The sequence below is a fragment of the Eublepharis macularius genome, chromosome 7 (genome assembly GCF_028583425.1).
Source record: "Eublepharis macularius isolate TG4126 chromosome 7, MPM_Emac_v1.0, whole genome shotgun sequence".
Classification (NCBI taxonomy): Eukaryota; Metazoa; Chordata; class Lepidosauria; order Squamata; family Eublepharidae; genus Eublepharis; species Eublepharis macularius.
This window is the reverse complement of record NC_072796.1, coordinates 20,622,643-20,643,552: the sequence shown is the minus strand read 5'-3', so window position 1 is coordinate 20,643,552 and position 20,910 is coordinate 20,622,643. Positions and strand designations below refer to the sequence as shown.

Here is a 20,910-nt window from a genome sequence, read left to right as displayed (position 1 = left end):
CAAAGAAGATATCTTCCATCCCAGATACCTTTTAGACAGAGATTCTGTGGACTGAATTGGGACTTTTTTTTTTTACATACACAAATCAAAAACAGAATAGACAACATATGTTAATTTAAAAGAAGTTTCATTCCATGTTGCACAAATACTAGGTGTATTCCAGTCTTTCATGCGCAGCTAGACTTTTCCCAAGCACGAAAATTGTATTTATAGAGAGGAGTGCCTGAGTTATTGTTTGCTTAACCCAGCCTTGTGACTGTGCTGTAGGTTGACAGAGCTCCAAGTGACTGGGTACTGTCTGCACGGCTTCTTCTCATCAGTGATTAGTTCACACAGTTGATTGTGGGTTGGGAAATGGAATTCCCTGGTGAGCAGGGGAAGTTACCTGAATGTAAAACAACTCCTTTAAAATGTTACACACACACAGGAAAAAAATTGATATTAGTGTTATCAATTCTTTCCCTTGCCTCTCTGTTTTGATGTCATGTTTTTTTTTGTTTTATGTTTTTTTAAATAAAAAGTTTAAAAAATACTGTATTTCCTCCTTGTGAAGGAAGCAGCACTTCCAACCTGTTGTCAAGCGACAAAATTCCCTTTTTTACAAGTACAGTAATATTAGTAAAAAGAGCATCTGACATTGTTCAGTGGGGGAAAGCTTCTTCCTGTGCACCAAGGCAAGGTAACTGCTAAGCTCCTCTACGGGGCAGAAATCTGCGGGTGGAATGCAAAAATATTACTCCCATTAGAAACCATTCAGAATTCCTTTTTAAGGAAAATCCTTGGCCTCCACCAGGGAACTCCCACATCTTACCTAAGACTTGAGGTTGGTTTACCCTCTGTCATATCTAGAGTGCATTTGAAGTTACTGAAATATTATAAGAAGCTTTTCTGTATTTCTGATGATCACCTGGTAAGCTACTGTTTCCATTACTATAAGGACGTGAACCTGTGGCCTAAATGATTCTCCACTATTTCTCAGTTGTATTCTCTGCTCTCACTGGATATAGTTAAGTGCTGGAATTTGGGGGATATACATGAGTGGATCTTTGCCCAGGATGCCCTTTGAGATATCAGCCATGCTGGGCTATCCAAATTTTCACCTTGGGACCCCTGGTTCAAGAAAATTATTTTTTTCTCCTGCTATCTGGCTGATCCCTCTGATGCCTTCTTGAGAGAGGCATTTACACAAGCTCGTTTTCAAACCATCCCATCTGCTTATCTCCAGGGTAGATTCTCAAAACTACCTCTGGAACAGCGCATTTGCTCCTGCAATTTAAAACAGGCAGTAAACAATATAGTTCACTATATCTTACGTTGTCCTCATCATGAGTCTATCCATAAGAAATCCTTGCACCCATTTCTTACTAACTTTTCTGGTGCAGAGGAGGACTGTATGTACTTTCTATTAGCTGATGCCATTCCAGAGGTTACCTTTAAGATAGCTAGTTTTATCCTTTTATCAATTAGCTTAAGGAAGAAATTGGCCTTGGCTGTTCCTAATAGAATTTTTGCTAAATTATAATAATTATTTTATACATCATATAAGATTTATTTTATGTAATGTTTTAGGTATGTATATATGTGTATTGTGTCTCTTGTGAGGGTATTATTAATTCTGTATGATTGTTTTGATGTTATGGCCTAGGGCTACATTAGTAAACTTTGTACTTGTTCTCTCTGTGCATTCATTATGGAATATTATTGAACATACATATTTACATAAAGTGTTTTTTTCGCCCTGACACAAGCTTCCCATTAAGGAGGGCTCTTTATACCTTGTTTGTGCTAATGACACATTAAAGCAAGATCATGAGCTCCATTTCAACAGAAGGGTTAGTGATGATAAACAGCCAAGATTGTCTATCATGTTAGTTATTTTCCAGGCTGCTAGAACAGGTACTACTTTACATGACTTTCCAATGTATATGATTCAGACCAAACAGAGAGCGAAGTATTCTCACCAGCCATTATTAGCTGTAACGACCCACATGTTTCCTGTGACACCAAAGGGAAGTCATGAAAGGGTATAAGACTTATTCCTCTAGTGGTTGATCAAGACCTAGGTGCCCCTTGATGGAGGCACACTTTTTCCCCAGAGTAGCATTGGAAAGATCGTGATGCAGTGACCTTCATGAAGCTAAGCAGTAATAGGTTTGCTCAGTTCCCAAATGAGAGACCACGTGGGAATCCTTTGTATGCCACCCTGAGTTCTCATCTGGAAGAAAGGTGGAATATATATTTTTATTGCTGTTGCTTGAAGACTTTTGCCTTGCTGGTGGCATTGGGAGGGGTAATAGCTGCATGCTCATATTTTGTGCTTCATGGGCTAAGGGTGTTGGCTGGTTGATTGCTGTGGCCTAAAAATTAGTATCTGGGAAAGAGGAAGTAGGTCAACCAATCCACAGTTGCATCCTGCTCTTTGGCCCCACCTTACCTTTAGATAAGTCCTTGCCTCAACTTGATTTTCCCCTAGGATTCTGCTTTCCCAATTTGCATCCATAAGATTTTTGGAGGTGGGGAACCATTTTTCAGAAAATTTCCCAAAGGCCTTGCATTCTGATCCCCAACGTGCTTTTTATCTGTAGTGTTAAATCCTAAATGTGCTCAAAACCCAAGTATCTACGCTGCCTGTACACCTTCTGGCCTGGGGCCTCTTTTGTTGAGTAATTTGGAGGAAGAAAGGCTAGTGAAGTTTCTTTTGCAAGACTGTATTATCTCAAAATGGGTACAGTTGAATATATCTTAGATTATTTAAAGCACAGATACCCAACTGGCACCCCACAGGCCAGAAGCAGCGCCCAACACAATTTTATTGAAGTGTTGGAGGTTTTCCCAAAAGTTATAGTCAGGTTCCAAAGAACAGAGCTTTCATCTGCTAATGTTACATTTTTAAAGGAGGGTTCTGTTCATGCAGTATTATGCCAAAGTACATGTATCTTGTAATGTCAAAATCTTTATTGCATAAAGGTACAAAAACATCCATTGTGTCTGTCCAAAGACCATTACAATTGAGCATAATGAATTAAAGGAAAAACATAAATCATAGATATATACAATAACCAAGAGTAAAAATTCTTACGTTAAAACATGACACCCGTCAGATGTGGATTTCGCTTGTATTTTCCTAGCTGCTAAAGCAAACAACGACACTCTTCATGATGTGAACGAAACTCAGCTTCTCTGTCCTTCAAAAGTGCTGCAAGAAATTTCATTCTGGGTTCAGTGTAGAGTGGACAGAATCATATGGAATGGGGTAAATCATCCAGAACTGGAGTCCCACACATGTCCGCCCTCCCTTCACTCAGCTGGGATCAAGAGTGGAGTAGGTGGCAATGCCTGCCCCCCACTTTCACCCAGCCGGGCTCAGGAGCTGAGCAGGTGGCAATGCCTGCCCCCTCTTCAGCCAGCTGGGATCAAGAGTGAAGCAGGTGACAATGCCCACCCACCCCTTCACCCAGTCGGGATCAGGTGCAGAGCAGGAGGCAATGCCAGTCCCCTTTTGCCTGGCTGGGATCAGGTGCAGAGCAGGTGGCAATGTGTGTACCCCTTTACTCAGCCGCAGTCCGGCACAGAGAAGGTGGCCATGCTCTCCCCCACCCGCACCTTCATCCAGCCGGGATCAGTAACAGAGGAGGAGGGAATGCCCGCCTGCCTACCCTGCCCGTTGTATTTTCCCCCCCACAATGGTCTTTGTTGCTAGTGATTCTTAAAACTGGGGATCTTGTGACCACCAAGTGAACCCTCCAAGATAGAGTTTTGCTGAAGGTTACCCCAAGATACTTAAAGTTACTTCAGTGGTCTAATGAGATGCCATCTATAGTTCACTTAAATTTATGAGGTCTTTCCCTAAAGACCATCAATTTGGTCTTAATATAGTTAATATTTAAAGCCTATTCTCTAAAACCTTTATTGGTAGATGAGGCATACTTTATTCCAGAGCATAAGTGGCCCGTGGTCTAGACAAGAGTGGCCACTTAGAAATCAACAATTGGCTATTCCCAGGATAGACATTGATAAAAGGGTAGTGAAATATTTGTAACTTTGATTTATGTGAGGTTATAAAAAATTTCCATTTTACTCTCTTGCTAAGGATGAACAGGCCTGTGTTCACTTTCTTCTGTGTGCATACCTATGCCTATTCATACCAACCTACTCCATACCTGTATCAGTGAGTAGCAATCCTCCATGTGGTGCCTGTGGGTGCCGCAGCTCCCACAGAGTGTTTTTTTCACCCATTTGCTGTGTCTCTAAAGTATCTCCTCATCAAAGCAAAGAGTCCATCTTGTTTTTTCCTTGGAGCAGGAAATGCTTCAGAAGAGTCTGTGAGGGCATCACTTTTGTGTCTGCAGAGGACCACCCATTCAGAAAACATTACCATGATAAGAAACGCCTGGGTTGGAACCTCACAACATTTTGCAACTAGACGCAGCCTACATGACAGCCATTTTTAATTGGTTCTGGCTTTTCACAAACTATGCTAAACCAAATTATTCAGGAGGGCTTTTTTTACAGAAACGACTAGGGCTGTACTGTAATGAAATGGTGCAGAAAAATGCTTTGGTAAAAGGATAGGGGACTTAAGTCTATACTACTTTGTGTTGTCTGTAACTGTAAGTATGCTCATGCTAGGTAATTTCTGCATTTCTATGGGCTGCAGAGGGGAGGGGCCAGTTCTGGAGTAGAATGTGATTGGAAGTTGACAATTGGTGGCTGAAGAGTTGAGGGAGAGATGGCTCTGAGGGGAGATGTGGATCTAATGTAACCCCAGGTATCAAAGGATTGGGCCTGCCCTACACTACATCTAATTAGGGCATGAGTATAGAGAAGCAGAGGGAGATAGCGTAGGGGTTTCTGTTTATGATTTATTATTCCTTCCATTCACTGTATATTTTCCTGTGTATAGTTAGAAGTTAAATAAATGATTTTGGGAATTTATGAAGGAAGAAATCTCTTCTGTTCCACATAGACCCCCAACTGCTTGGACCCACTAGCAGAGGAGGGAGGTTAGGAGGCTGTCCCGCCTAAGATGTGGTATAACAGGGCCTTTCTTCCCACTGGTAGACCCCGCTCTTCCTACTTGCTCCCTTTTCACTTCTGGCCAGGCATCTGAAGGGTCTGTCTCCCTTTCCCGTCTCCAGGTAGTTACTGCCACCACTGTCCCTGTATGGGATCCTGGTTAGATGGGACAGCCTCCTAACCTCCCTCCTCTACTAGTGGGCCAAAGCAGTTGGGGGACTATGTGGAACAGAAGATCTTTCTTCCTTCGTAAATTCCAAAACTCATTTATTTAACTTCTAACTATACACAGGCAAATATACAGTGAACGGAAGGAATAATAAAACAGAAACAGAAACCCCTACTCTATCTCCCTCATGCCCTAATTAGATGTAGTGTAGGGCAGGCCCAATCCTTTGATACCTGGGGTTACATCAGATCTACATCTCCCCTCAGAGCCATGTGTCTAGTTTACAGGCTTATGCTTTGTTTCAGATTTCTGCTTATTTTCAGATTTCTGCAATCCAAAACCTATTGCATGGTTTATTGGATGACCCCTCCTGTTGATCATATTGACTTACACTGTGTGATTTGTCTTAAGTCTCAGAGAGAAAGGTGGACTATAAATAAATATAGTAAATGAGTCTGGTCTAGGTAACAGAAATATCATCAAGAATCAATAAAGGTTGTTAATATGAGGCTGTGGTATAAAATGTGCTACTCTGTAGCTGCTCTTTCACTGGTGAATCATAATTCCAGAGGGGTAGTTGTACAGGTCTACTCTAGCAAAATCAAACAGGACTCCCCCTAAAAGACTAACAGAATTTATTCTAGAATAAATGTTTGTGAGTCAGTACTCACTTCATCAGATGAGGAAGTGTACATCCATAAAGCTGATGACTGTCAACAACAGAGGGGCGGGAAGATGTCAGCAAGACGGCTTATGCTGGAATCAGTGGTTAGTCTTGGAGGTGCTGCTGGATTCTTGTTTAATCTCTCACACTATAGGTGATAATATCTTGCATATCCCACCCCTCACCAGATTCTAATTAGTTTGGCCACACCTCTCTAACTTTCTGATTGGATCTGCTTTTTATGTTTCATCCTGTACCTTCTTTGATCAGATATTATGTTAGGTAAAGTAGGATTGATGACTGCTTTTCTTGGCTCTTGTTTGTAATATCCCACCTGCTGCTGCTTCCTTCCTGTTTAATATAAATTCATCAGCCTTTATGGATTTACACTTCTTGCGTCTGAAGAAGCGAGTGAGCTCTGCCTCACACAGTGTTATGCTGGAATAAATGTTGTCAGTCTTTAAACTGCAGCTAGACTCCTGTTTGATTTTCCCTAGTGAAATAATTTGAGCTGCTGTGTTGATTTTTTTTTTTTGGAAATGCTAAGCAACAGTTATTTACGTGGATCACTTCAACATGCTAGGCCCGCTTTTCCTTTTTTTTCAAATTACCTCCTGCTTTTGCAATGGCAAGACCGCGTGTTAGCCATCTGCTATTTAACACAAATCTTGAGCTTGCCTGCCTGTCACATGGAGAGAAGTGACCATGTTAGGAAATGGCTTTCCTCACTTGGCAGGCGCCAATGAGAACACACAGCATGAAATGATATTCACGTGCTGCTATTGCAAGAAGGAAACCAATTTTACCTGGAAAATATGTAGACTCTTCCATTCATTTTTTCCTATTAATCTGGTAACCTCACAGGATCGTTAGCAGCTAGTAGAGAGGAAAAACAAGTGTGTGCCAGCAGCATAACTGAGAGGGGTGGCTAGCAACGTCTAATATATAAGCTAATTTGGAGATTTATATAGATAGATCTAGGTAGGTAGGTAGGTAGACAGATAGACAGATAGATTGTGTGTGTGTGATGAAATATATGTGTATGTATCTGTGTGTGCATATATCTCCACACATATCTCTCTCCACACACACAATGTGTGTGTGTGTGTGTGTGTGTGGATATATATATATGCACCGCTGCTCAGGTTCTTAATGAGGCTAACAATAAGCCAGTCATCGCTGGCCAAGGCAGAGGAGGAAAAAAGACTCCAAACTGGTCAAGCAAATAAAGCTTAATGATGGGGTGGCAGCTGCTCACGTGATCCTAAAAGTGTTGGCTTCTGGACAGCACTCGCTACTGAACAGCCCGTCACAGTGCTTGGAATAAGGTGTGACCTGTTTGTTCATAGGCTGAGCCAATCAAAATAGTATTCTGTGAACTTCATTCAAGACAAGCAGACACTTAGGATGTGTGTAAATATACCCTTCACCAGAGAGACTTAATAGGAGCCTCTAAAAGAGACCCAGAGACTGGTTTTCTTCAGATTCAAAGGAAGATTGACAGATTTTCCTTGGATTAACTCTGTTTTAAAAGTTTATAATGTCAGAAGGGGAGGACCTTGGGCAAAATGAAAGGTACTGTGATATTAATTTGGGATGTGGTGTTTCCTCCCCCCCCCATCCTCCCCCCCCCTTATATTTATTTCTTTTTAAGCGCATGAACACCAGTTGAATTCTAACTGTGGCTCTCCTGTAGATGAAATAGATGTTTGTTCTGTTTTTCTTCTGTGAAAATGAATCTTAAGTGTTTTTGATGTGATAATAGCTGTGTGAATATTCATGAGGTTGAAAGAGAGGAAATGAGAAACGTGCCTCATTTAAGAGTACTGTATGAAGTTCTGTGACTTCTGAAGTCACTTGCTCACACTTACCCTCCTTTGGAGCTGCTAGCATGAGAGATCTGAAATGTCAGAGACATAAATAACTCTAGTGTAGCCTGTTATTGACAGATACATAATGTTTTGCTTATATCTAAATTGGGTTGCACCACAAAGCTTGATCTAAAATATATTATTAGAAGTAACTACTTCTTCTTTAAATCCTTAAATCTGTTGAGAGGTACAGGACCCGATGTTGTTTGCCCTTTGTTTTGAACCATTAGCCATCCGTTTTGGAATGGATTCTGAAATTCAAGGAATGAAAGCTGAGAATAATGAATATAAATTCTTTGGGCAGAATAATGAATATAAATTCTTGCTCCCAGGCTTCACATACATATGTAGATAGAAATCTGTTCTCTTCAGTGGAGAGAATTGAAGGAGTAATGTAACCATTTGGTGTGCTTATCCTATTAAAGAATCAGTGAAACCCAAACTGAAATAATGGAGCAAAATACTGAAGAACTGATTCAAAATATCTGGTGGAAGTAATCCAATAGAATGGTACATCTGATTTGTATAAGCATAACATTGAGCTGTTAATCATAAAAGTGAGAAACCAGACCACAGGTTTAATCACATTATTCATGGGGCAAATAAACTCTTACAATGCACCATGCTAGAAATCTGTTATGAATCAAATTATGTACAATGCAAATTCTTGTTTGTTTTTTAAAAAAAGGGGAGTTTGATGTTCCAGAGTTCAAAGGGATTGGATAGGGTACTGTATGATCAGATACGATGATGGAGGTATGCAGAACATATATATGCTGTTCCTTCACCTGAAACATCATTATACATATGGTTGGATCCAGCCAGCTTTCCTCCTAAATTTCACCTAATTCTTCTTATTGCAGCCCCCATCCTACATGGCTTCTGTCTATTAAGGTCCCATCATCCTCAGATAGCCTTTTTGGTGGTCAAAGAGGGCCTCCGCTTCCCTTTTTACCACTAGAAAAACTGGTTGGATCTATGCCATTGATCTTTCTTGTTCTTTAATACCTTTGGATGGTTCAGTTCTTTGTCTAAATTTTAAAAATGGAGGCAGTTATCTCAGATGGGAAAGTTATAGTTTAATCACTTTGTTCTTGTGTTATGATCCTTCTGTCTTACATGTCATTCTTTTAAGATGCTTTATGCTCAGGGAGGTGTGTCAGATTAGGACATAGACATTTCTAAATAAATAAAATGTGCGTGGAGGAAAGGCAAGTTACGCCAGATCAGACATTGTGGATGTCTTAACTAGTAAGTACCTTCAGGTACTCAGCAATGAGAAAAACTTTTGCAGGAATGAAGAATACATAAGACTCATTGACTTATAAAAGATTCTTAATGTACTCTCGATAACAGTGACCGTGAGGCATTACTTTGATGGCTTGGTGAGAGTTTCTCTGGAGTGGTTTGTGCTGGGAATGATTTGTTTGTGTTAGATCATGTAGGTTGACGTTGTGATTGTTCATCTCTCCCTGTTTCCCACCCTCCAACTGGGCTATTCTCTGTAGTGTTCTATTTCTCCTCCCCTTCATGGCTCCATCCAGTGAGAAGTTTCTGTGATATACTCTTGACACCCAGGTCTACCCCTCATTTGCACATTGACCCAGGTCTTGCAGGATCTGCCTGCGCTGGCTGCAGATAGTAGTGGAGTTGTTTGCTTAAGACTGGAGGTACTTTAATCATAAATGAAGGGGAAGAAAACATTATTAAGAGCAAAAGAAATGGATGGCTGAGGATACTGTACTCTCCCTCCCCCTGGTGGCTTGCCTGCATGTAGCCACAGGCCCTCTTTGCCTATCTGAGTTTAGTTCCAGACAGTATCAGAGTCCTGGGGAGCGGACACAGTTTCAGTGATTCGCTATAAAAGGTACACCTTGAGAGGCTGAAGAGTTTACCTCTCCTCACCCGCACGGTCCTTTTGCTTTTAAAGTCAAAATCTGCACACACAGTCGCTTTCTACACTGGGCGTATCCATGTTTAACTGGGCTTGCTGACATAGTGTGTAGAGTCAGAGACTGCCTTCTCCTCTTCCTTTTATCATTAACTGCTTTATCCTAGCTGCTCCAGGGGTCTGGGTGCCAGTGAAATGGTTGAGCTGAGTTAAATATAGTCAGTTGGTTGTACCGGGGTCTAGATGGATGTGCCACTTTCTACAGGCTTCTTCAGTACAGGTTCCTGTTGACTTAATTAATTAATTGATTTCTAGCCCGCCCTCTCCACAAGCGAGCTCAGAGTGGGTTACAACAATAATAAAAATACAAGGAATAAAACAATAAAATCAAATCTTAAAAGAGCATAACTTTCAGTAATTGGGTACAGCTTGAAGTAAATTGGTAAATAGCCATCAACTAGTGTGGGCCATACATGCCTCTGAGACTGTCTTCTCTCCTTTTGTTTTATCCTTATTTTTAAAGTTTGACAGAGAATTGCCTGAGCAATATTCATACAAGGCAGGTGAAAGGCACATGGTAGCACTGGAAGAAGGACAGGAGTCTGCAGAGCAGGACTGGACTCTTAGTCCCGAGCAAGGGTGCTGTGTTCCACATTTCTACTCTCATAAGTTCAAAGGTGTTTTTTACTGGGGGTTTTTAAAGTTCTGAAGGAACAATCTGGGCTTTGAGGAACCTCCAACCATCCACCAGGCCCAAAAGTCGAGGTAATACTTTAAGGTCACTGTTATCAGGAGTGCCTTACCAGTCCAAAGCCAAGCCATGTGTACAAGAATGAGAAACCCTAAAATAGATCTTTGACTGAAAGATCTTAGGAGTCTCAGCAGAAAAGGGAATATGGGAAGTTCATTGATAACAGTGTGGCTGAAGTGGAAACTGAAAACCTTCGCTCCTTGAAAATGATTGAATGAGTGATAGCCTAACTACCATTTACAGCACTGGTATTTCCAAGGTAATCCCAGAAGGCAAGATTGAATTTAAGGCAAATATTTTCCAGTACTGGAATGTGAGGTATTTGTGAACTGGTATGTTTCTGTGGACTTCAGTTAAATGTGAGTGGGCTGAGTGGAGGGACCCACATATATCTCAATAAAAGTTCTGTGTTGACTAGACATATATGAATGTGAGTAATACAACAAGAGCCATGGCACTGAGTATATTAAGCTTATTCTTGTAAGAAGTTGTGGTTGAAGCTAACTCCTTTTTAACACATGCATTCAAAAGATTGGTATTTGTGTATTTAACAGAACCAGAAAGTTAAAACATGTTAAATTTTTAATTATTTAATATTTTAGACTGCAGTCTTCTTCTGCGCACTTATTTGGTTGGATGTGGCCTGCAAGTCAGTTGTATTCTTGGCCCTTTCTAATGAACCTATTTTAATCATGGAGCAAGCGTCCAGTAGCATCTATAAGACTAACAAAATTGGTGGTAAGGTATAAGCATTTGTGAGCCACAGCTCGCTTACTTGAAGTATCTGAAGAAGTGAGCTGTGGCTCACAAAAGCTCATACCCTACCACTAATTTTTTTGGTCTTATAGGCGCCACTAGACGCTTGCTCCATGATTAAAATAGGTTCATCTTGATCTATTTTAATCATGTTTGGGCAGATTTTTCCTCCTTTTTCATTCATCAGGAAAAGAAAATTATCAAAATTCATGTGGATAAGAGAGATGCTTATTTGGATTTTGTTTGTCAGGCTCAAGCACATGTGCTCCATAGCTATCAAACCCACAATTGTCATACCCTTTTTATTTTATTTTCATAATTCTTGATAGCACTAACATCCAAAAAGGGGCCAGGTTAAATGCCCCCTAAAAGTATATTTGTTTGCCACTGTGCAGTAAGCATACTCTTTCTGTCCATATTTTTCTTACTAAATTTAACTAACATAGAATGCCCTGGCCTTAAGGAGATCTGAAGATTGTACATTTAGCTAACATAGCATATTACATTGGCAGCATAATCCAGAGCACAATTTAAATTGAACAACTGGTTGGACTTTTGGTAATTTCAAATGCCAGGAAGTATTAGTGGCATTAGTCATAGGTACAAGGTAAAAACGGAATGTTTTGTCTGGTGACTCAGCTATTATTTGATGAGTATATGTAGCATGGCATGTTGATTTGCCAGCATGGAAATTGGTACTTGAATAGCATGCTGAAATAAAAGAGGTACTTTGGTTGGTGTTTGGCAACAGTTTGGTCAGTTTGGCCCTCCTTTCTTTTTCCTTTCTGCCTCATCTCTGGTAGCTGGGTGGAAATTGTGACTGATTAATCCATATCCAGTCAAAGGATAATACACGGAGGCTCTAATATAAGGATAAAGGCCTGATCTCCTACTCCCTTCCAGTCCTGTTCAGTGCCTGCAGCATTTCTTCAGCTACCATAAAATGAAGGTTTTACCATTTCCAGACTAAGGGACGCCAGCCTCCTTAAGCAATATGAATTGTCAGTATCTGCATCAGATACCATTTCAGATTGGTTTTAAGTTAGTCAAATGTCATACCCATTGACCGTTTCCTCCTGGTATCGCAATAGACCAAAGATAACTAATTTTAACCATGAAATAGCAAATGTTTGCTGAAAACATGCCTAGTGGAAAAGGGGTTACTTTAAAAAAAAATGAAGACCAATTGCTAGCCATTGTAGAAGTGATCATGCATAGGAATGTTGCTATATGATTGTTATTATTGAACAAGGAGCATAGTTTGCATTCTGGATCAAAGATGAATAGTTTGAATTTACTAATTTGCATATGCGGGTATCTAGTTCATTACAAAAATGTAGAAAGTTTCAGCTCTGTTCAAAATATGTTCACATGGAGGTTTCAGTTGAAGTAATACATCAAAGTACTGGGGTGAGTTTTCTGGAAAGGTCTGTTTGCATGTCAAATTTGATTGGCGACATTTTTCAAGAAAATGTTGCATTTTAAAAAATCATGATGACCTAAATCAGGTAATCTAATCTAGCATGTTTGACTTTTAGTAAATAAGACAAAAACAATGAGGGAAGCCGATCTAGAATTAGATTACTCTCCCCCATTATCTTTTGCCCCCCCCCCCGTTACTTTTTGAAACTGTTCAAGTTGCCTTTGAATTGCATTCATGATGTTTTTAGTTTTATTAAACAATGCATTCCAAGAAATGAAAAAACCTCTATTTCATGTTGCTCATTCTGAGTACTGCAGGTATGTTTTCAGAGGGATGGTGGGAAAAGCAGAGAGTAGGAAGGGTAAACATTAAAACCCTCGCATTTTTATATCCTTGACATCTTCTTTGAGTTCTGAAGAAACAGAATTCTAGAGTCTTCAAAAGAGTGTAGCATTGATTTAGAAACAACTAAAATTCGTGAGATGCTTTAAACTGCTGCATTCAAGGAGTGCAAAAACAATTTCTGTGTCAATTAATGGTTGGGGGTGTCTTATGGTGCAATCCTGAAGCAGAGTTACTGCAGTCTAAGACCATTGATTTCAATGGGCTTAGGCTTGAGTAACTCTGTTTAGAATTGCATTGTTAGTCAAGGTCTGTTTGTTTGTCAGTCCTAATACTTTTGAAGCCCCTCCCTTTTTTTTTTGCTATAAAAGTGCTTGCAATTGTGATGAAGATTTCCTCAAAACACATTGAGGCAATGTGATCTTTGGTACCTGTCTGAGGTTCATCTCATTGTTATGTTCTGATTATTTGGGTTCTGCCCTTTCATTTTTGCTTTCATGTGATATATGAAGGCAAAATGGTGGGGGGAGTTGTTCAATTTTAGTTCTAGGTATTCAGCTACCAACTGAATAGCAAAAATTTCCAACCCAGTCCCATTTTTAAAAGTGTGATTTGAATGAACTGATGCTTTTAAAATACTAATATTTGAACAGTCGGGGGGGAAATTATTGGTGCACTGAACAGATGGCTAAGTGAATTTTTTGTTATAATACCAATGTGGTATTTAGGAAATTACAACACCAACGTAGCATTTTCATTCTTGCATAAATCCATTTTAACTTTAAAATAATCATTAGCAGGTATTATATGGAACAGTATGATAGTGTAATCTCTAGAAATGAATCTGTCATTCTCAACTTGGTTTTTAAAGATCAAGTCAATCCAGAACTGTTCTTATCACTGCATGGCAAGTCCAGCTGTGATCACACAACGGTCAAGCACCTCGCAGTGGCGCAGCAGCCAGTCTAGAACAAGTGACTGGCAACCCTCAGGACAGCAAGTAGATGCGTACCAATTGCTGCAGTTTTTGTCCCATTAGTAAGCTCAGTGGGTGGTTGGCACTGCACTGTGAATGAGGTCCATCCTGACCCCTCCCCAGGTTGGAGGGCTGCCTGGAAAAAGCCAAAAGAGAGACTATGACAGCAGTGTTTAGCAACAGCAACCAACAGCAACTGCGCTCAAGTATCTAGGTACCCTTTGAGTTGTATACCTCTCCCTCCTTGGGTTCTCACACATTGGGCTTTACCTGTTGAGAGAAACAGCAGCATCATTGAGCTGATACTTACTCGTTTCATATAAGGAGTTGCATTGAAACATGTCCATTGTGTACTGAGGCGCTCCGTTTCCCTTAAAGTCTTGGGTGATCCCATTTGGGCTCTGAATTTACATTGTACCAGGCAGTGGCTCAGCCAGGTGTCCTGGAGCTATATCTTGGAGTGCACTTGTCCGGCACACCTGAGAATGCGCCTGTGGCTGCTGGCCAGTGCTGTTCATGCCTCCCCCTCAGTTGACATTCCCTTGGGAGACTCGTCTCACAGACTGTGCTTCAGCTTCACGGGCTGCGCTTCTGGTTTGAGCGCCACTATGGGAGAGCAACTGAGGTGTCTCACCTTGGCAGAGATTTTGTACTTTCACAATAGTCTTCATTGTCTCTCTTGCCCTGTAGTTCCACGTGGAACTTGCTGCTCCACCCCATCTCTCAATTTCGCCTTGATTTTCTGAGCTGCTCTTTCACAGCATCAGACCACATAACACTTATGAGTACCTGTTAAATGTACGTATGGAAGTGTACATATAGAAAGATCACATCCGATTAGGACATTAGTTTGTTATCAAACTGGGCTGCGATCGTGTAGGTGCAGGGGTGAATTTGTTTTTCACTCCCGTAATGTTCTGTGGGAGTATTTACACTTTACTTGAGTTGACTGACAAAAGTAAACCAGATGTGAGTTCATGAATCCACTTTCAGTCTTGTACAAAAGGTACAGGATTTGGTATATCTTTTTTTTAATCTGCCATTGAAATATTTATTTGGGGGGATCTCTTCAAGCCCAGCTTTAATCTCCTTTTTATAGCAAGTTTTGTGCTTTTGTTTTGCTCTTGATCCAGTTGCTTGGTCAGCTTTCTATTATGACTTTGTACTTTTTACTTGTAGTTAACATTTACTTTTTAAAACATGTTTGCCAATACCTAAGCAAAGGGATGTGAGGGCAAAGGAAGGGATTGTTGGTGCAGAAGCCTGCCAGGGTGGAACAAGAAAGCAGCTGGTAGGCCCTCCTATACTGCATTGGCCAGTTGTGGTTTCTGTACCTACTGTTTGTTTGTATGTCATTCAAGTAAAGCGGGACCCCACTCTTGGCTTCTTCAGAACATTTTTACAATAATCACTTACCTTTTTTCCTAACCTGTAGAGTACTGCTGTTTGCAATAACGGTGTGTGCTTATGTACCACTCTTCTAGACAGATTAGTGCCCCACTCAGAGCAGTGAACAAAGTCAGTTATTATTTATCCCTACAATACAGCTGGAAAGCTGGGATTGAGAGGAGTGGCTTACCCAAGGCCACCTGCAGATCTTGTGGCAGTAGTGGGATTCAAACCAGCAAAGTACTGATTTGCATCCTGACCACTTAACCACAATGGCTTTAATCATAGTGATGTGTTTAAAATAGAAAAAGCTGTACTAATAAAAATAATACTTGTAAATGTTGGTAGTGTGGGTCTTAATATCACAGACTTAAGTTTAACACAAAATCAGTAGGATTTTATCTTTTTTTTCAAGAGCTTGTCCATGAATGGGGGTCGCTCTAACGTCAGAGACAGCTTCTGTTCCAAAAATGTTCCAGATAAAAGCTGGCTCTTGTATTAAAAGCCCTTTGTGGCCTGGTACACGCAAATCTTGTTTCTGCTTGTGTGAACTCATCGGCCAGTTGTGTTCCTCCCAACGTTTCCTTCTTTCCTTCTCTCCCCTCTGCCCCCATGAGTGTGTGTGTGTGTGATGCATTTTATCAGTATTGCTTAGTGGTTAGAGTGTCAAAATCAAGATCTGGGAGACTTCACAGGGTTGTTGTGAAGATAAAATGAAGGCGAGGAGAACAATGTAAGCTACTTTGGATCTCCATTGGGGAGATAATTAGGGTATAAATATCTCAGTAAAATAAAAGATTCTTGGGTCTTTTCCATCGTTGCACCCACATTGTGGAATGGGCCGCCTGGGGCAGTGCAGAAAGCACTAACATTGCTGAGCCTTCTTTAAGGTGCACAAAAACATCCTTTTTCAAATTGTTGTTGTTTCCAGACTGCTCTGTAGATAGCTTTGCTCTGCCACTGCTCCATTTAGAGGTTCTTGTTTTTATTTTGTTGTTGTACCCTTTGTTTATGCTGCTGTTTGCTCTTGTTTTGTTAGCCACCTTGGCTAATTAGGAAAGTTAGGATAGAAAAATAATAACATTAAAACCACCTTGAATGCTCATGTGCTTTTTATGGGCTTGGTAGTCATACATTAGGATACTATGCTTGGGAAAAGCTGTGTGGCTAAGTTCCTTGTTCCACCTCTTAGAGAAATCCATAGTCTGTTGTTGTTGTTATTGGATTTCTATCCCGTCCTCCCTGCAAGCAGGCTCAGGGTGTGTTAACAGTAAAAACATAAGTTACATTTAAAGCATCGATAAAAACAGCAAAAATCCCATTAACCCCACCCACAGACAGCAGCCTTGCAGCCCAACTCCTACCAGTAAAAGACAGAGGGGTGAGTAAAAGAGGGGAACAGGCCTTTCCAGTCAGGCTATAACTTTCCTGGGGGCAGATGATCAATTATATGGGGGGGGGCAGATGGTCATACGGCCCCTTCGCCAGGAGGCCAGTTTTTGAGGCTTCCAGGTGGCTGCTGGCCTAGTAGCCTGCTGGTAGTCTGTGCCTACTGCTATAAAGAGTTGTTGGTTATGTGGTACATAAATGAGAGCTCTGAGAGATTTGGGGTGGAGGGATAGAGCAGTTGGAGAAAGTCAAGTACTATAGGATTCGGAAATAGCATGAAGGTAGTTGGACTGAAAATGGACTCTACTTAAGTAGTTTTTTGTCCTTCTTAATAACAGAAAAATCTGTAGAGATACAGTCTAGTAAAGGAGCACTCCGCAAGCCTGGATTTGTTCTTTCGGCTCTGGTTTTAGAACAGCCTCCTAGTCCATACGAGGAAACGTGCTGGATTACCCAGAGCCCTGTACTTCACCAGTAAACAATGGCTTTGGGGATTAGGAGTGCTAATCACTGTGCTAGCTCAGTGCCCTCAATTATGGCATTGCGCAGACGTTTGGGTAGTGTGGCAGGCCGATATATCGGGCCAAATGTCTAGAATCAGGTTGTGAATTGCCCAGCTGTGTTTTTAAACAATCCTTTTTGAAGTTACTCTCAAACACAATTATATTTACATTGTGTTGGACTCCTTGGTTACACAGAGTGAAATGAGATTCAAACAAACAAACCAAAATTAAGAGCTGCATTTGGTACTGATCGTTCTTCTCCCAGTCTTAAGGCTGCCCTTTAGAGGTGTTCGGAATACCGGATACTGTATAATTGGTAGCATTTTGTTTGTGCTTTTACAGTCCCTTATTTACCAAATCATTACCATTGCTTCACCCTAACTTGGAGCAAAGCTAGCATGTCCCTATGTACACTGACTTGTTCACATGAGTAGAACGTTCCAGCATGGCTTAGGGAGGTGCCTTTCTTCTTCTACTTTTTAAAATCAGTAACTTGACCTTTCTTTTTAAAAAAAAAAAAAACCGACGGTTCATTTTGCCTGCGGCAGATGTCTGGTTACAGACTTGACAGCATGAGACCATTCGTCATTTTCAGAGAACCTGATGGAACCGAATCTCCTGGCCTGCCTTTGTGATTGTGATGGGTTGCAGCATCTGTTTTGTCACAAGTGCTAAGTGATGGCTTGGGGTGTGTGCCTGCTCCTCTCTCTTTCTTAGAAAGGCATGTGTCTCACCAGGGAACAAAGCCAAAATCTTCAAGCGAAGCATTCTCATTTGGCTCCATTTGCAAAACATTTTATATTTGTGTTGGCTAAAATAGCCCTCTGTTAATGTGCTGCAGGATTACTCTGGAATAGACATGTACATGTCAAGTATGTGGCAGTGCATTACAAGAAGAGCCAAGTGGGTACTGGCAGCATGCTAGAGGGCAACAGGATTGTACCTGCGTTACCCCTTTCTGTCTGTGCATTAATGTATAACTGGCACCTCTGTGCTTCGGCTGAGATCCAAGGGCAGCACATGATGTTTCATGTTTATACAGAGGCCTTTCTACGCTTCCACTTCCCTTGTTTCTCAACTGAGTCCTCCATGTCCTCTAAAACAGTGGTTCTGACCCTTTTCAGTATACTGACCCACAAGTCCAAATTTACTTGGTATGATGATCTACTTTAGAAAGCACTGCATGCATAAACCTGTAAAATTGCAAAAGCTTGGGGACAAACTTTCACAGGTCAGGACCCACAAGGTGGGAAATGCTTCTTCTGGGGGTTGGGGGGCACACTGAGGGCTTGCTATGCAGCTGCAGTCCAAAGAAGAAAGCAGCAAGCAAGGGTAGGTGTCTTAGGGTCGCACTACAAGTGACGAATGACACTTGCCTGGCAAGTGAACAGACTCACATGTGTTCCTCCCTGTTCACTTGCCATTCACTTGCTCTCCACTTGATCAAATGGAGCGCAAGTGAATGGCAAGTGAACAGGGAGGAATACACATGAGTCTGTTCACTTGCCAGGCAAGTGTCATTCATCACTTGTAGTGCGATCCTTGGGTGAATGCAAAAGGCATTCCAAGGTGACTAAAGATCATTGAGACCCCTGCCTTTTCCCTTTCATTTTGGTGGGATAACAATCCTGCATCATTGGGTTTATTGGTGCCTGTTACATGGCAAGGACGTGAAGTGCACCCAGAAGCAGGTTGGTGGACAGCTCTGGCTGAATGAGCTTTAAGTTACAGAGGTTGGGGATGTGTTTGCTTATTTTTAAAGGAGAGAATCTTGCATGCATAAAATGGGAGTTAAAGAACAGCATACATGCTTCTGGTAAGGTGGGAGAAAATAGTATTGTCTCAGCGATCACTGGAGAAAACATGAACAGATGTTCCCAAATGCCTTGTGCTTGTAAGGTTCTTAAATTTTATGTATGTATGTATTTATTTATTTAGAATCTTTCTACACTGCCTTTTCAGAATCCTCCTTGATTTTGAATTGTGGCCTCTTAAATAATAGGTACTGTCGGGAAAGTTTTCTTTCCAATGAGGTCTGGTAGCTTATTTTCTTTTGCAATAAAAAAACAAAATTCGATGTCTTCTTTGGGAGGAGAGCAGTGGAAGATACCCTGTGATATTCTAATATACAGCTGTGGTGAACTCTCATGCTGTCTGACAGCATGCTTTGTACACCTGTTGCCTCTTGTTCTCACCTAGCCTGCGAGCTTTTCTGCAACCAGCACAGAAATAGAAGCTGTCAATCTGGGGAGGCAAAGTTCTTGTCCCTGCTCCATGCTGACAGAAGTGTGGAGGTTTTTTAAAAAAAGTTGAGTTGAATCTGAGAGCTGGGAAAGTTCGCATGTAGAAATGTCAGATACAGTTTAAGATGTTGCAGTTGTGTTTGCTGTCTTGAAGTGACATTGGAGATTAAGGGCTACTTCACATACTAGTGGGGTAGTGACAGATGCAGGTTGGTTGCCATGTGTACGTGAGATGACACGCTCTGGCCCTTGTCGGCTAGCTGGTGTATGGTTGGAAATGCATATTTCTGGAGTGGATCTGTTATATTTTTTAACTCCCTGTGTTCACTGTAGATGAACTAATAGAAGGGTTTTTTAAATTGTACATGTGTTATTCCAGCTCTAAGGGAAGGAATTGGCTTAGGCTGACTCCTGTGAAGGCCCAAGAATGTGTGTGGTGCCAGTCTGACCTACAGACAACCTGGAGCTAGCCCTGAAAGGGGTTCAGATGACTGACTCTGCCGTCTGTCTAGTCAGTTTTTATCCTGTCCTTCCTCTGGGAAACTCAGAGCTTTTATGTAGGGTTCTCTCTTCATTTTATCCTCACAACAACCCTGTGAGGTAGGGGAGGCTGAGAGAAAAAGACTGGCCCAAGGTACAAGCTGTTTGACAGAAAGAGGGAGGGGGTAAATAGTTCCAGTCCAAAATCCTGATCACTTCACCACACCGGCTGTTACCTTCATTAGCGGACCTAATTAAGTGCGATGCAATGAGTCATGGAATAATCAGCAACATGGTTGAGGCTCACTAGGTTTGAAGAACAGTGAGGAAATGCCTGTTAAAAGGAAAGGGGTTAATGTGAAAGATTCAGCCATCCAGATTATAAGGGAAGGCTTGGGACCAGAGGAATTGCTTCTTTTTAAAAAGAAGGAATGAGTAAGGGCATATAAAAGAGCACTGAAACCCAAGAAGCAGATGCTTACGGTTGCAACATTAGGAGGACAAAGTAATGGAAGAGAACCTTCAGAAGACAAAAAATATTGCAGGGTACTGTTGTTTTTTTTCAACAGAAAACTCAGAGGAGAATAGTGGGACATTTGTTAGCCTGGCAAGTAGACAACTGGCTTAGAGTGAAGTATAGTATATACAGAGCCATCTGAGACAGAATTAAGAGTGTGATGTAGCAGTTAAAGAGTTAGAATAGGTAGGGCTAATGAGCACTGGCTTCAAAGCTGCACTCAGTCATGAAGCTCCTGTCAAAACTGGGTGTCATTCACTTTCTGTCATCCTGCACTACCTCACAAGGTTGTTGTGAGGATCAAAGGGAGGAGGGAGAACTCTGAATGCAGCTTTGAGCTTCTTAGGAGGACAGGACAAAAATGTGATGGACAACTGATGTCAATAAAGTCCTTTCTAAAAGTATTCCTGTGATTGGTCATTCCGTATTTTGACACATTAAGAAATTCTGGACTGATGGGTAACTGTTGCATTCCTGCTGTTCATTTTCTTCTGGTCAGCTGTTGAAATAGCAGTGACCAATCGGAGAAA

The 20,910-nt window shown here is 41.2% G+C and overlaps 1 protein-coding gene and 1 long non-coding RNA gene across 3 annotated transcripts in view; one reads left to right on the top strand and one right to left on the bottom strand.

The window, feature by feature from the left end:
- The window catches only part of RETREG1 (reticulophagy regulator 1), a 55,776-nt gene that overhangs the window by 22,247 nt on the left and 12,619 nt on the right, over window positions 1-20,910 (top strand). The window contains exon 1 of one of the 2 annotated variants that reach the window (XM_054985032.1): window positions 7,194-7,424. The exons of the other annotated variant lie outside the window; for it this stretch is intronic. Within the exon in view, the coding sequence (XP_054841007.1) occupies window positions 7,390-7,424 (35 nt within the window). The 5' untranslated portion in view covers window positions 7,194-7,389. Of the gene's footprint in view, window positions 1-7,193; window positions 7,425-20,910 lie in introns of those variants that run through there. 2 annotated transcript variants of the gene reach the window in all.
- On the bottom strand, window positions 3,110-5,963 carry LOC129333404 (uncharacterized). The gene is made up of 3 exons (XR_008597420.1): window positions 5,857-5,963; window positions 4,161-4,343; window positions 3,110-3,196 (listed from the first exon to the last, which is right to left on the bottom strand). It is a non-coding gene; the product is annotated as an uncharacterized LOC129333404 (long non-coding RNA).